Raw genomic sequence first — 14769 nt, 5'->3', positions numbered from 1 at the left:
CAGCCAACCATCCATCCAACAAACCAGCCAACCATCCATCCAACAAACCAACAAACCAGCCAACCATCCATCTAACAAACCAGCCAACCATCCATCCAACAAACCAACAAACCAGCCAACCATCCATCCAACAAACCAGCCAACCATCCATCCAACAAACCAACAAACCAGCCAACCATCCATCCAACAAACCAGCCAACCAATCATCCATTTATCCATCCAACCAACCAAAAAGCCATCCATCCATCCAGCTAGCCAACCAACCAACCAAAAAACAAATCCATCCAAAAAACAAATCCATCCATCCAACCAACCAACCAACCAACCATACTATACGTATATATAATTATTTCCAACTATTCCCAATTTCTACAGCAGAAGTTAAAATGCCTTTTATGGTTGTATTATTGAATGTATGATGATGGAGTGATATAAAGACAAAATCTTACCATATCATTAGAGTTATTATACTGGACAAATGTCCGCCAGCGATTCCTCTCCTTGTACTCGATCTTGTAGTTTTTCACAAAATATTCAAAGTTTGTGATGGTCAAGCCTGTGGTCAGAATACCTATGAAACAAAAACATGACTCAGAATTATTTCATTTGAAAAGCACAGAAAACTACCGTTTAGTTTAGTCATACAGCATTTTGCCTTAAATGCTCCTGAGGTCATTCTCCTGAGGACAGTGATGCAAGCGCTCAGCCAGCTGAGGAATGTGACAGCATGTAGGCTAAAGACTTCACTTCAGAGTGCGGCCCATCATCTCCATCACAGTGGAAACCTGCGGCCGGCCTCTTTCGGCTACAAAACACATTCCTGAGGGAAACACTCAAGTGGCATGTTCCCATCAGACATGGAAACACCAACTGGAGACCCGAGGTCTGTTATTACTTCCTAACATTAACTACATCACAGACTTGGGGACACCACCGTGATAATAAGAGCAATTCAAAGTGTGAAGCTGTGAGATTGAAGTGTGATGACTTGAAAGTTGTGAAAGGAAGCTAGTCATCATTAGAGAAAAGCTTGAAGAGTTCAAAGAGATGCCACTATATAAAGAAAGTCAGGAAGCAAAGCTGAAGAATCAAAGAAATAAAATCAAAGCACCATTTTTAAAGACAGTGATGTCCCTTTGTGTGGTCAAAGATGAATATACTGAAAAGTAAACAAGCAGAGTATAAAATGTATAATTGCGGTTCTAAATTTTGACTGGATGACGTAACCTGTAATTTTCCCACCTCCTACATGAAAAAAACCCAATCAAGATCAGACATCCGACGCTGGTAATCATTTGATGTCATTTCTAAAATGGCACAGACTAAAGAAACATTCCATTGGTTGTTTTGGGAGAATTACAAGATGTCTGGAAGCATGACTGGAGCATTTTGTGGTCAGAATTGGGATATTTCAGTACTCCCATTCCTAATACCAGTATTCCCACCAAAAACCTAAGATTTAGTAATCTTCAATATCACTGCAAGACTAATTAACTTCAACTGACAACTATAATACGTACAGTAATTCCAACTTGCACATTAAACGATACACACTACTGTTCACAAAGTTTGGGGTCATTCAGATTTTTAAAGTTTTTGAGTCTTTAAATAACATTGTGATTTAAAATAAGTGTTTTCTATTTGAATATATTTTAGAATGTAATTTATTCTTGAGCTGGCAGAGCTGAATTTCAGCATCATTACTCCAGTCTTCAGTGTCACATGATCCTTCAGAAATTTGGCATTCAAGAAATATTTCTTATTATTATCTATATTTTTTGGGAACCCGTGATACATTTATTATTTTTTTTTCAGGATTCTTTGATGATTAGAAAGTTCAACAGAGCAGCATTTATTTGAAATAGAAATCTTTTGTGACATTTTAAATGCCTTTACTGTCACTTTTGATCAATTCATCCTTGCTGAATAAAAGTAATAATTTATTTCAAAAGAAAAAAAAAAAAATCTAATCCCAAACTTTTGAATGACACTGTGCATTACAGTGATTTTACCATGTTTAAGGGTGGTCTTAATTAACCATGGTTAAATGGCTTTTTGTGGCTCATTGCTTTCATTTACTATACTCTCTAGCAGTGGCGTAACTTGGTTTTAAAAAGTGGGTGGGACAGGAATGTGTGTGTTGGGGGTGTGTGTGTGTTGTAATTGTGTTATTACAATAATAAAAGCACAACATTTATTGACCTAGACCTCATGTTTAATATGATAGTTTCATCCTTACATCTATAATACAATATATTGTTAGTCTCAAGAGTATTTATTTTAGTCAATAAATACGTGGATTCATGGGCAATGTTAGATTGTCCTGATGGACTAACGGTAGAATTTTTGTTCGGCGTACCAGAGGCTCTGGGTTCTAATCCGCCCTCGTATCATTTATTTTATTTTTTTCTCATTAAAATCAAAGATGTTCATCAGTGATTGTATATCAAGAGTAGGGACACATTTATGTGTATTTTGTTCTGTGATTTTACCTGAACGAATAGTGTCTCCACAACAGTGCCAAGCGATAGATTGAAGCGCTCGTCCGTGTGAAGACTAGCGCAAGAGAACACTGTTGCGCCACTGATAACAGCAGCAACGAGCACTCAACATTGTAGCACCATATCGCCTATTATTTAACACAAACAAACAAATTGCTAATCAACTTGAGATGTTTCTTTTATATTAGATACATCCGTGCCGCGAGAAAAAGTAGCGGGGACAAAATCGCCCGTGGAAAAAAGTGGTGGGGACATGTCCCACCCGTCCCACCCGCAAATTACGCCTATGCTCTCTAGTCTACAGCGATGCATTTTTCTTGAGGAAAAATAAACATGAATTTTTCATGCTTGTTGACAAAAGCTCTCTTAGAAAGCATCAAGTGAATGCAGAATGGTGACCCCACAGATAAAGAGATGCTTTTTCTCTAGTTTTATTTAGCCTCACAAATGTACGCCATCGCCACAACGATAACAGAGCTTCCTCTTTGAGACGGGCCGGTTTCACTCAGGGTCATCATGTCCAAAAGCACAGATTCCCTACAGGAGACAAAGTGAGCATTCTCTCGCTCCTTGAGCTCTATGAAATTAACTTGGTTGTGCTGTCTACAAACAGTCATGCTCAAAATAAACGCATGTCCGGAGTGTTCCTAAATTTAAATGTGCTTTTGTAAGAGGGTTGTATGTGTGATGAATGGACACAGAGAGGGCCTTTCTGTGCTTTTATGCAATACCAGGAACTGTTAAAAAGATGCAGATGCCAGTTAGTTGTGGGGGTGGATGATCATGTGCTCTGGGTGTGTAATGCTCCTCGGCACTCCAGAGCCGATCATGAGAAAGACTTTTTGTGTGGACAATTACCCCACTTAACACTCTGGAAACCTTGGGTCTTTGGGAAATGTTTGTGTCTGTGTGTGTTAGGGATCTGAAGATGTGTTCAAACCATGTCGGAATTATGGAAATTACGAGATTCCGACTTGTAAAAAGCGCTCACATTCTCATTGAACTCTTAACTCTTTCCCCCGTCATTCAGGTGTTTTTCCGGCAATCTGTGTTTTCACTGTTATATGGCAGGGGGTGCTGTTAAAGTTCTTTTGAAATAGTACAGCATCTCCAGATCCAAAGACAATCAAAGAGAATGATCTGCGTAAACCAGAAGGAGCAGACAGAATCTGCTAATGCACAAGTAAGCTAACATTCACCAGCATATAAATAAAAACTGCCTAATGTTACAGAGAAAAACACACAAAGAGGTATATGACTGTGCAAGCTTTGGGGGTTTTGATGAACTCAATTTACTCTGTGTTTTGATCATCATTCTGAATCCAATCTGGACAAAGACTCAATTTTCGCAGCTTTTTGTTTGAAATGTTTTTTTTATGAAACTTACCCATAATGCTTGAAGCTAGAATAATTTTTTTGTTTGTTTTAAAGCAGAAGCTCTGTTCTTTCTTTTGATAGATTGACTGTTTACATATTCATACAACAAAATATTCTGGGGACCATTTGTGAACATGATCAAAAATGCTGGCAGCTTTTTTTAGTTAACGCTTGTGAGTAAAAAGTTAATTACAACATGTAAATTGAATTTTCTGAGAGTTCCAAATTGTACCACATGACCACTGCAGATTCACTTTGCCGTTGATAGTGTTGCCATAGAAATGCATAATTCCGAGTCCGAGGACAGCTCTGAATAGAACATCACGGGCTGTCATTTCATAATTATAGTAATATAATATAGTGAACACATCATTATACCATTGCATTTCACTCTGAAGTACAGAACAACTACTAAAAATATGTGCACTGGAATGGGATTCCCATCATGCAAGAAACCCAAACCTGTCAAAGAGGAAACTGGCACAGTCAGGTGACCCAAAGATGAACAATCTGGATGAAAAACATGATGAGATCAGGTTATGAAGGCTACAAGTATTACCTGTGATCCTCCTCTTTTCCCCAAGATCAATCTGTAGCCACTGTGGATGGTTATGGTTGAGGTCATCGGAGATACCCGGTTGGGTGCTGTTAGGGAACCAGTCAACTTCAGACCCATCAGAGGAGATATTGTGTGATGACAAGCTTGTAGTTGTGCCCACCGGTTGAAGAACAGTCTGTTGGCTGCAATCTGTAGGAGAGAGCATTGTGGTCAAGAACACATTTAAAATGAAGCATTTACACTCCTTTTCAAAAGTTTGGGGCCTGTAAGATTTTTGAAAGAAATTAAAAATTGTATTCATCAAAGATGCATTAAATGAATCAAAAGTGACAGTAAAGACATTTATAATGTTACAAACATTTTCAATTTCAAATGAATGCTGTTTGAACATCAAAGAATCACATAAAATTATGTATTACAGTTTCCAGAAAAAAATATTGAGCAGCACAACTGTTTTTCACATTGTGTAATGATAATGTATAATGTAATGATGCTGAAAATTCAGCTTTACCTCACAGGAATAAATTACATTTTAAAATATATTCAGATAGAAAGCTACAATTTAACAATTTTACTGTATTTTTGATCAAATAAATGCATCAAAAATGGTGGGACTTCTTTCAAAAACATAAAAAAAAAAAAATGTACCAACCCCAAACTTTTAAATGGTAGTTTAAGTGTCAGATATCTTGGTGATGGTAACATATTAATAAAATCCAAACCAAAAAACGTTTCATTCAAAAAAACAAAACATTAACATAAAAAGAGTACTGTTAGTTCTAGTCGTATCTAGTGCTTGCTTTTGACATAATAAAACACACATGTGGAGCAAAAACTCAGTTACGTGTACATTGACTCAACAGGAAGCCCTGAGCTCTTAAAATACCCACCATGTGTATAGTTAAATGGAGACGTATGTGCTATGAACACAACAATATTACAATAAAAAAGGAGGGAAGGCTCTCACTTCCTTTAAAGAGAAAAACAGGGCCAATACATCCTGTTGCTTAACCCTGATTTGGCTAACACTATCACATTCCACACATTTAGCATATGTGAGCAGAGGAAACTCAGGAAGAAGACAAGGAGAATCCCAGCAGGAGGTCAGAAAAGATCCTCCGATTGAAGTTTCTGCATACTCATAATAAGTACAGTGAGATCCAAACGTCTATGAATGCTAGAGAAAATGCTTCTGTTTTTATTTTTCGAATATTTTCATTATTTTTTCCAATATGACCTAGAAATTGTGAGGAATCTTAAATATTTCTTCATTTCACATCATAATGTTTCTGTTTATAAAACTATTTGTGAGTTAGCATTTAGCTAGGGGGTTGGTGAGGGTAGGGTGCTGTCTTGATGGTAGCAGTCATTGCTGGGTGCACGGCTTTGCTTTAAGCTAATTGGATTAATGGGAATCAATTGGCAGGCATTGACTGGTGTCCACACATCTATCAACTCCTGTCACCAGGAACTCATGCAATGCATCAACAATGCACACTGAACCCAAGTCCACTTCTGACCAGAAGAGATTAAGGTCACATTGATCAGAAAAGGTACTTCCATAAATCTATAATAACTACTGACTAAAGCTTGTGTGTGTATCACTAAAGCAAACAATAACCAGTCAATGTATCCAGGTTGTCAGTGTGAAAGGGACTATCCTTGTACACCCACTGTAGTAATGAAGAGATAATGTTAATGGATTGGACAAAATACAGAATTTAAGCTTTTAAATGGTAACAATTTAGAATTTGCTGCTATTATTTTTCTGTCATTAATTACTCGACCTCATGTCGTTCCAAACCCGCAAGACCTTCGTTCATCTTCAGAACACAAATTAAGTTATTTTTGATGAAATCCGAGAGGATTTTTATCTTCCATGCAACATAATAAACGTCATTCAAGATCCAGAAAAGTAGTAAAAACATCGTTAAAATAGTAAACGTGACTACAGTGGTTCAACCTTAATATTATGAAGTGACGAGAACAAAATATTAATCTCCAATGCGCGTTTACGCAACATCTGCTCTCACGTTAACACAACATGCATGCATCGTGGTACTCATGAACTCATTGGAGATTTTTATAATAAAGTGGTAAATTATGCTTTTTTGCGCAAAAAAAAAAGCACTCACGTTGCTTCATAAAATTGAGGTTAAACCACTGGAGTCACATGGATTACTTTAATGAAGTCTTTGCTACTTTTCTGGGGCTTGAAAGTGGTAGTTGCGCAGGCTGTCAATGGAGGGACAAAAAGCTATCAGATTTCATTAAAAAGATCTTCAATTGTGTTCCGAAGATGAACGAAAGTCTTATGGGTTTGGAACGACATGAGGGTGAGTAAATGATGACAGAATTAATTTTTTTAGGTGAACTAACCCTTTAAGTTAAATGGTGTCAAAATTAACTAAATTGTTTTGCATAACTTTATAAAAATAAACACTGACATAAAAATTTGAATCTGCAAGTTCATTATATATTATGTAAATCTGTGCATTTTGTAAAATTAAGTGTTTTTTTTTTACCAAAAAAAAGGAAATTATTTAAATGTAATGAAATAAATATAAATTAAATAGCAAAATTTAATTAAAAAAATTAATTTATGATTTAATCCTATTTAATAATATATTCTCAAATTCAAATGTTTTATTTGCTACTGCAATTCAGCAATTCAAGTCAGGAATTTGCAAACCATTCTTAATTCAACACCCTGCACAATCGTGCAAAATGAACATTTGGAGCAAGCGCTGGTACATGCAAACACTTGGCATCCGGCATGTGAATTTGATTCATCAGCGCGTCCGCACAGGTAAATCACAACCGGTCTGTGCCGGACTCAAACAGCCAGAGAAAAACAAACTCGGATGATAAGATGTTCCCACGCCTTCCATTCACCCTGATACAGTGCAAACAGGGCTTCCCATATCCGGTAAAAAAAAAAAAAAAAAAACCTGTTAGTCTGCCACAAGGTGATTAAGCTACTTCCTTTTTTGCAGAGGTGCAAATATACCAGTCAAACAAAACTGTAACACACAGCGGCAGCAGGAATAACAGCAGGTGGCAAAAACCAATCAATGTCACCACGCTCCAGGAAATAATAGGATTAATCCCACACCAATATGTGTACTCAATTCACATCACCATTGAACCATAAAACAAAAGTGCTTACCGTTTGTCACAAACGTGAAGAGGGTTTCAGACAGCGAGCCACTGAAAGACATGAAAAAACAAAGATATCAGTGAGCACTGAGCATTTTAGACACAAAAGATCATTATTACAGTGATTAATTAAGGCCTTGTCATGTGAAAGTAACGCCTACAGAGGCCAAAAGGGAGATTCCCATTGTCAACCCTGTTGTGCTGCCAAATTCAGAGGATCTCCCTCACTGCATCCCGCATCTCCCCCTCTGACAGGAGAACTGGGGTACAGCTGGGCCGTGAAAAGAGCAGTGTGGTGGTAATTAGAGAGGAACAGGCTGGGAAATTGCATCTCTGTCAGCCATTACTTAAAAACCTGTCATTTTCACAGGCTTCCTGGATGTGATTACTTTTTCATTACTTTTATGGCAGTTGAGCAAACCGTTTCAGAGTTCAAGATACAAAGTGGTTTACGACAACGTGAATGAACTCAAATAGGATATATAGTGGATGGTGTGCCAACGACAACAACAACAAAAAAAGTCTGAAGGCTGGAAATACAAGCAATAAACTTGCTGGTGACAGAAATATAATCTAATAAAATCAACGGCAAAATGAATCAACTGTTGATCAGAGTTGCCAGACTGGAATTAATGTTTAAGCGCAGTCAATAAAACATATGGAAGGCCTGAGATCAAAACCATAGCAACGCAATTACGGGACCTGATATTGATTGTCGTTATTTAGTTAGGATAAAGTGGACCCTGAAAACTGTTACATCATCAACATAATCTCCTTAGAGTGCAGATGATGGATTTAGTTTGACTAATCAATTGATTTGAGAAATTAATGGCTAATTCAACCTACCAACCACATTGCAACCACTAAAAATACACTAAAAACCATTTGGAACATCCCAGTAACACTTGAGCAACAGCACCCAAGAAATCAGATAGCAACGCACTAAATCCACCCAGAGACACCCTAGAAACAGCATAGTAACACAATGAAAACCGCTCAGAACACACCAGTAACTGCACAGAACAACCTAGTAACAATATAGCAATGCACTAAAATCCATTCAGAACACCCAGTGAAGGCATAGTAAAACCCTAGTAAACACCCAGAACACCCTAGCAACAGGATAGCAATTCTCTAAATCCAGTCAGAACACCCAGTAACACCATAGCAACACCCTAGTAAACACCCAGAACACCCTAGCAACAGTATAGCAATGCAGTAAAATCCATTCAGAACACACAGTAACCACATAGTAACACCCTGGTAAACACCTAGAACACACTAGCAACAGTAGGTCTATAGCAATGCTCTAAATTCCATTCAGAACACCCAATAACACCATAGTAACACCCTAGTAAACACCCAGAACACCCTAGCAATAGTACAGCAATGCTCTAATCCATTCAGAACACCCACTAACACCATAGTAACACCCTAGTAAACACCCAGAACACCCTAGCAATAGTACAGCAATGCTCTAAATTCCATTCAGAACACACAGTAACAGCATAGTAAACACCCAGAACACCCTAGCAACGGTGTAGCAATGCTCTAAATTACATTCAGAACACACAGTAACAGCAAAGTACACCCACTAACACCATAGTAACACCCTAGTAAACACCCAGAACACCCTAGCAACAGTATAGCAATGCTCTAAATTCCATTCAGAACACCCACTAACACCATAGTAACACCCTAGTAAACACCCAGAACACCCTAGCAATAGTACAGCAATGCTCTAATCCATTCAGAACACCCACTAACACCATAGTAACACCCTAGTAAACACCCAGAACACCCTAGCAATAGTACAGCAATGCTCTAAATTCCATTCAGAACACACAGTAACACCCTAGTAAACACCCAGAACACCCTAGCAATAGTACAGCAATGCTCTAATCCATTCAGAACACACAGTAACACCCTAGTAAACACCCAGAACACCCTAGCAATAGTACAGCAATGCTCTAAATTCCATTCAGAACACACAGTAACAGCAAAGTAAACACCCAGAACACCCTAGCAACAGTATAGCAATGCTCTAAAATCTATTCAAAACACTCCGTTTGAGTCTGACCTGCATCGTTTCCTGGTCCCCCTTTTCTTTATTTCCTGTTTTCGCATTCTTCTCATTTTCGTCTACTTTTCCTATTAATAAAAGTGCCTAACCGATCTCAAAAAAAAAAAAAATGAAAAAAAAAAAATGTATCTGGATAGCGAGGATTTGTTCTGTTTAGGTTTCGAATGGATCATAGGAAGTATCTTTAGCTCTAGAGAGCTGCCTGTTGTCCTCTTAATAAATCACTCCTCAATGGACACTTCAAACACTCCTCAGAGACTATAACGAGAGGCAATCTCAATTTCTTTCTCAACCTGCCCCCCAATTCCCCAGTGACACATCTGTGAAAGACAGTCCAGACAGAGTGTCCCTGACATTAGGTAGTACCTAAACCGTCCATCACGCTAAAGAAGGCAGGAATCACCACTTAATAATAACTGCTGTACGGCTAGAGAACATACCAAGGTCACATTCAGCCACAGCCGTTAGTGGAAGCACCGGAATAATACATGTTGTGACTTGTCAGGGGAATTTTTAAGACTGTAAAAAAACTGTAATCTAACCGTTTTCCCTGGCAAACTTGGCAACAAACAAACATGTTGACAGAAATGCACTTATGATGGCTGAGGCAACAGTTGCGTATTTGCCCCATTGTAAATGCATAAATGTCAACTTTTTTATCTTTTCATGTACAAGGAAAGCCCACATGCTGATGTCTAACCCACCTAAGAATATCAAGGCATTCATGATAAAATCTGAGGCTTCAAGCTTCTGTCAAAAAGAAAGACCACAGAAACCACTGCAGTAACTCACTCTTTTGACTGGATGCCGTTGGCCCTGACCGCAGGGTAGTGACTGAGCCCTCGGCGCTCCTCCACTGTGATTGGTCCTCCAAACTGGTCCATGATGACCCCAGCATGCACCGCAGCTTTACACAAAACTGATGTCTGAAATGGAAAGTACAGACAGCACTCAGACACAATAATGAAGGGACAGACAGAGATTGGCCTGCAAGACTACACAACTTTTGTTTTTGGTCACAAATTTTTTTCTCTCAAAACTGTCTTTTAAAAAATAATCTTTATTTTGTTCATTAAATTTAGACTGAAATGGCATACAAATTTAGCTGACGAAAATAATATTAGAACAATACCGATAAGCCATTAGTTATATGAACATTATTGCCTGGCTGATATTAGATTTCAATGTTAATATTTTGTCCAGTCTCAGTGCTGTTAATAGATTAAAAAAAAAAAATCTAATTAAATTCCAAAATTTTCTGTAATTAATTGCAATTAATTATAATTAACATTAAAGTATAGTTTAATATATTATTGTACTGTAATAATTTCACATTTAATCTCCAAATTAATGTAGAAACAACAAAGTGTATTTGAAATATTTGATCTAAACAGGTAGGAATTTGAATAAAGTTATCAAACACTTCACAGTCTTCATTGTATAAATTATGAAATAAATATAGATTAATCATTATTAAAGCTACAAAAGTTATGCAGTCAAGAGCAGTGAGTTATTTTCTCATTTTCTTTTGTTTGTTGATTAACATTAATGACAGACAGCAGCAAGTTTATTAGGCTGCTGTCACTTTAAGAACTGATGCACATGGCGTGGATCTGACGCACATGCAATGTCCTCACAACTCTTTACGGTCATTTAAGACCTTTCGTGACTTATTTAAGACTGTGCTTACGAGGATACTTGACAAAGTGGGCATTTTGCCATAATTTTGCGTTTTTGTCCATTCAAGTGTGAAAGAAAACGCAATGCGGCCGGCGCAGTCCAAAGCAGCTTTCTGTGCGCATGAGTCATGTGGGTGTCAAAGACAGGAGATTCACAGACAGTACATTCAGACATTACAGATTTAAGTCCTTTTTTTTGCGTCTTATCAAGCTTGAATGGCTTAATAGCACTGGAATGAATGATAACGCAATCATATAATATAACGCTAGCTAAAGAATGATGAAAAACAGATGCTGCTGCATTAATTGCGTTAAATATTTTTGGTACTGATTTATTTTGCATCCATAAAAACACACACACACACACACACACACACACACACACACACACACACACACACACACACACGCGCGCGCTAAACATTAACACTGCATTGATGTTGTGAACAGTCTCAGCTACCATAAAACACCATTATGAATACTACTAGCACAGGCATTTCAATTCAATTTGCTCTGGAATTTCATAATTATTAAGACAGACCGCCACTGAACATTAAGCATGCATGTTTTTAGTCACAACATAGACTAATTTAAAATTTCTGACTGAGTAGGGCTTTATAATTTCATTCTGAGGCAACAATTACAGTAATTGTAGCAGCCAGTGGAAATGCTTAGCATTCCTCAGCTACTGCGGCTAATGCTAGCACTTTGTCACAGTAAATGCCTATGCATGAATAACTTTTCTAATGTCTCCTTTATTTAACAGCTAGGACAGGTAACAGCCACAATGGAATAAAAGATCTTTCAACACTGGTTTTCTGATTTAAATCATGTTATGACAATTTGAATATGGGTTGATGAGTAACATTAAGATTTGAATCTGACAGCATGGGCATGTGGTGTAATCACTGCAGATATATTGGAATATGTATATCTGGAATAGGTAATTTTTCAATTGCACATCTGCAATATGACAAAAACTTCCCGTGTTCAATATAAGAACCACATTAAGCAGATTTTTGTGATGTTTATTGTTGAGAATGTGTCAATCTGCTCAGATTTATTTTTTTCAGAAACGATCACTGATTGTCATTTAAAATAACGACCAATTCATCAATCCATCTTTAACAACCAAAACACATATTGAGCACTCCAAATACCATGTGCATAGTTCATTGCCTCATAATAAACATTAACCACACAGTTCCAGCAATGTTCAAAATACTTCTTCGCTTTGAATTCATTGCTGTAACCTCTTATTTTATCCTGGAGCTGTAGATAAAATTAATTACAAAAATACTTCAGGAAGCAAGGAAGGCCGCTTAAAAAAAAAAAGCTTGAGCAAAATGACAGACTACTGCAGAATGAATGCGAGAAGAGTGTACAGTCTCTAAGGTGGTCTGGTTGAGCCCATTAGCTACTTGCAAATCATTACCGTGATGAGGTAACAGAAGACGTATTGTGAGTTATCAGCTGAAACAGCTGCTCTGCATTCAGACTGAGATGCTTCATTAACCTGAACATGTCTCCTCCAGTCAGGGCCATAAATAGAGCCCTTTCTAACTGCTGCAGTCATTACCTTTGATTTATGACACATAAAAGTTGTGCTGTCCCATGCAAAACTCACTACCGCAATGCTACAGTACTGTGGGTGGTTTCTTACTACATTAAAAAAAAAAAAAAAAAAAAAACCCAAGTCGATTCCACCTTTCAAAATGAGCCTAAACTATCATTTTAACACTGGCAAAGCAAAAAACAAACAAACAAACAAACAAACAAAAAAATTAGCAGTCACGTGTCATGAAGAAGCCTTTATCCTAATGATGAATATATGAACATATCCACACAAAACAAATGACTGCCAAAATGTCTAAAAGACATATTTTTGACTTTCTAGGGCTAATCAATGTAAAATTATTTGCATAACCACCCATTTTACAGAAATACTTTTTAAAGAACGATGTTTTAGTGGAAAAATACTCGTAATTCTCACTTAGCGCTTAGTTTTGATTAAACTATAATCACATCCAGTCATGTAGTCACATATGGTCTAGCCACAAAAGTTCAAATATTTAAAGGTGCCATCGAACGTTTTTTTACAAGATGTAATATAAGTCTAAGGTGTCCCCTGAATGTGTCTGTGAAGTTTCAGCTCAAAATACCCCATAGCTTTTTTTAAATTAATTTTTTTAACTGCCTATTTTGGAGCATAATTAGAAATGCGCCAATTCAGGCTGCGGCCCCTTTAATTGCTTGCGCTCTCCGCCCCCTCCCGAGCTCTCAACACTATCATTGCATAAACAAAGTTCACACAGCTAATAAACCCTCAAAATGGATCTTTACAAGATGTTCGTCATGCATGCTGCATGCATGCGTATGATCATGCGAGTATAGTATTTATTTGGATGTTTACATTTGATTCTGAATGAGTTTGATAGTGCTTCGTGGCTAAAGCTAACATTACACACTGTTGGAGAGATTTATAAAGAATGAAGTTGTTTATGAATTATACAGACTGCAAGTGTTTAAAAATGAAAATAACGACGGCTCTCGTCTCCGTGAATACAGTAAGAAACGATGGTAACTTTAACCACATTTAACAATACATTAGCAACATGCTAACGAAACATTTATAAAGACAATTTACAAAAATCACTAAAAATATCATGTAATCATGTAATACTGCCTGCCTTGTCTAATGCCTTGAACATGAGCTGGCATATGCAAATATTGGGGTCATACATATTAATGATCCCGACTGTTACGTAACAGACGGTGTTATGTTGAGATTCGACTGTTCTTCGGAGGTCTTTTAAACAAATGAGATTTATATAAGGAGGAGGAAACAACGGTGTTTGAGGCTCACTGTATGTCATTTCCATGTACTGAACTCTTGTTATTCAACTATGCCAAGGTAAATTCAATTTTTCATTCTAGGGCACCTTTAAGTAAGCGCAATAGTAGTGATGCTTGCCTTAGCAACTGATCAAGCACACATTTTATTCATTGATTTGATTTGTTTATTTGCATGCTTATTTGCTTATTAACTGACTTTACGGTGCTGCCATTCATATGTAGCTTCTTTATGCAAATACAAAGTCCTCATTTTTAACCGTCCTTAGAAAGACCTTTGTATACCGACTTATTCAGTGAAAGAACATGAGCTTGAGTCAAATCTCCTCACTGCAGGACGGGCCACAGCATGAAGCCATGAAGCCTTCCAGTTTTTACACAAGAATCAATGACACTTCCTGCTGACAACAAACTCGCACACTACCATTCAAAAGTTTAGGGTCGGTAACTTTTTGGTAATGTTTTTGAAAGAAGTCTCTTATGCTCAGCAAGGCTGCATTTGTTTAATCAAAAATACAGTAAAACTGTAATATTGTGAAATATTATTACAATTTAAAT

General features: G+C 37.3%; 1 protein-coding gene across 1 annotated transcript in view; it reads right to left on the bottom strand.

The window, feature by feature from the left end:
• dcbld1 (discoidin, CUB and LCCL domain containing 1) overlaps positions 1–14769 on the bottom strand; it is a 37816-nt gene that overhangs the window by 10060 nt on the left and 12987 nt on the right. Inside the window, exons 6-9 of the mRNA XM_048207558.1 lie at positions 10472–10605; positions 7607–7647; positions 4438–4626; positions 450–571 (exon numbers count right to left, since the gene is read on the bottom strand). Of these exons, the coding sequence (XP_048063515.1) occupies positions 450–571; positions 4438–4626; positions 7607–7647; positions 10472–10605 (486 nt within the window). The remainder of the gene's footprint in view (positions 1–449; positions 572–4437; positions 4627–7606; positions 7648–10471; positions 10606–14769) is intronic.

The sequence above is a fragment of the Megalobrama amblycephala genome, linkage group LG11 (assembly GCF_018812025.1).
Source record: "Megalobrama amblycephala isolate DHTTF-2021 linkage group LG11, ASM1881202v1, whole genome shotgun sequence".
NCBI lineage: Eukaryota > Metazoa > Chordata > Actinopteri > Cypriniformes > Xenocyprididae > Megalobrama > Megalobrama amblycephala.
The sequence above is the reverse complement of the archived record's forward strand: the minus strand, read 5'-3'. Positions and strand labels throughout refer to the sequence as shown.